This window comes from Charadrius vociferus, unplaced genomic scaffold, assembly GCF_000708025.1.
Source record: "Charadrius vociferus isolate BGI_N301 unplaced genomic scaffold, ASM70802v2 scaffold3423, whole genome shotgun sequence".
Taxonomy (NCBI): domain Eukaryota; kingdom Metazoa; phylum Chordata; class Aves; order Charadriiformes; family Charadriidae; genus Charadrius; species Charadrius vociferus.
In genome coordinates, this window is record NW_009647527.1 from 1 (window position 1) to 1,224 (window position 1,224).

The 1,224-nt window shown below is 61.1% G+C and overlaps 1 protein-coding gene across 1 annotated transcript in view; it reads right to left on the reverse strand.

Moving 5' to 3' along the window:
- Window positions 1–7: 7 nt before the first annotated feature.
- The window catches only part of KEAP1 (kelch-like ECH-associated protein 1), a gene marked incomplete at both ends in the record, with an annotated part of 2,834 nt that continues 1,617 nt past the window's right edge, over window positions 8–1,224 (reverse strand). Inside the window, one exon of the mRNA XM_009880799.1 lies at window positions 8–652. Coding sequence (XP_009879101.1) covers window positions 8–652 — 645 coding nt within the window. The remainder of the gene's footprint in view (window positions 653–1,224) is intronic.

Genomic DNA, 1,224 nt, shown 5'->3' on the forward strand with positions numbered 1-1,224 from the left:
ACCCCCCCACGGCGTAAATCAGACCGTCGATGACCCCCACCCCGATGCGGTTGCGGGGGACGCTCATGGGGGCGCAGGGGGACCACCGGTTGGTCATGGGGTTGTAGCAATCGATGGCGGCCGAGTCCGTGTTGCCCTCGGGGGAATTGTTACGACCCCCAACGGCGTAAAAAAGCCCCCCCACCACGCAACCCCCCAAACCGCTGCGGGGCAGTTGGAGGTCGGCCAAACGGATCCAAGAACCGTCGCGGGGGTTGTAAGCTTCCAAAAAACTCAAGGATTGGCGGTAATAACCGCCGGCGGGGTAGATGAGCTGCCCCACTTTGGGGGCGCGGGAAGGGAGGTCCCGGGTGGGTTTGTGGAGGGTCAAATCCTGGAAGATTTGGGCAAGGTAATCCTTGGAACGGGAGTCGGAACGGAGGATTTCGCATTTTTGGAGCTGCATCTGGAGGAAGTGGGGGGTGAGGGAATGGCAGCGGACGGCGCGCAGCAGCGCCTGCACGTAGAGGCGGCGGTTGGGGCAGTCGTGTTTGACCCAGTTGATGCAGGCGTGGAAGACCTCCGACTCGCAGCGCACGTTCAGCTCGTCCCGGCTGATGAGGGTCACCAGTTGGCAGTGGGAGAGGTTGAAGAATTCCTCCTGCTTGGAGACCTGGAGGGGAGATGGAATACGGATGGGGGCAAGGTCAAGGATGGGACCAGGATTGAGGATGGGAGCAGGGACGGGGTCAAGGAGGGGACCCGGGTTGAGGATGGGACCAGGATGGAGGTCAAGGATGGACCCAGGTCAAGGACAGGGATGAGGTTGAGGATGGGACCCAGGTCAAGGACAGGGATGGGGTCAAAGACGGGACCAGGATGGAGGTCAAGGACGGGACCCAGGTCAAGGATGGACCCAGGTCAAGGACAGGGATGAGGTTGAGGATGGGACCAGGATGGAGGTTAAGGATGGGACCAGGTCAAGGACAGGGATGGGGTCAAGGAGGGGACCAGAATGGAGGTCAAGGATGGGACCAGGTCAAGGACAGGGACAGGGTCAAGGAGGGGACCCAGGTTGAGGATGGGACCAGGATGGAGGTCAAGGATGGACCCAGGTCAAGGACAGGGTCAAGGACGGGACCCAGATCAAGGACAGGGATGAGGTTGAGGATGGGACCCAGGTCAAGGACAGGGATGGGGTCAAGGATGGGACCAGAATGGAGGTCAAGGATGGGACCCAGGTCA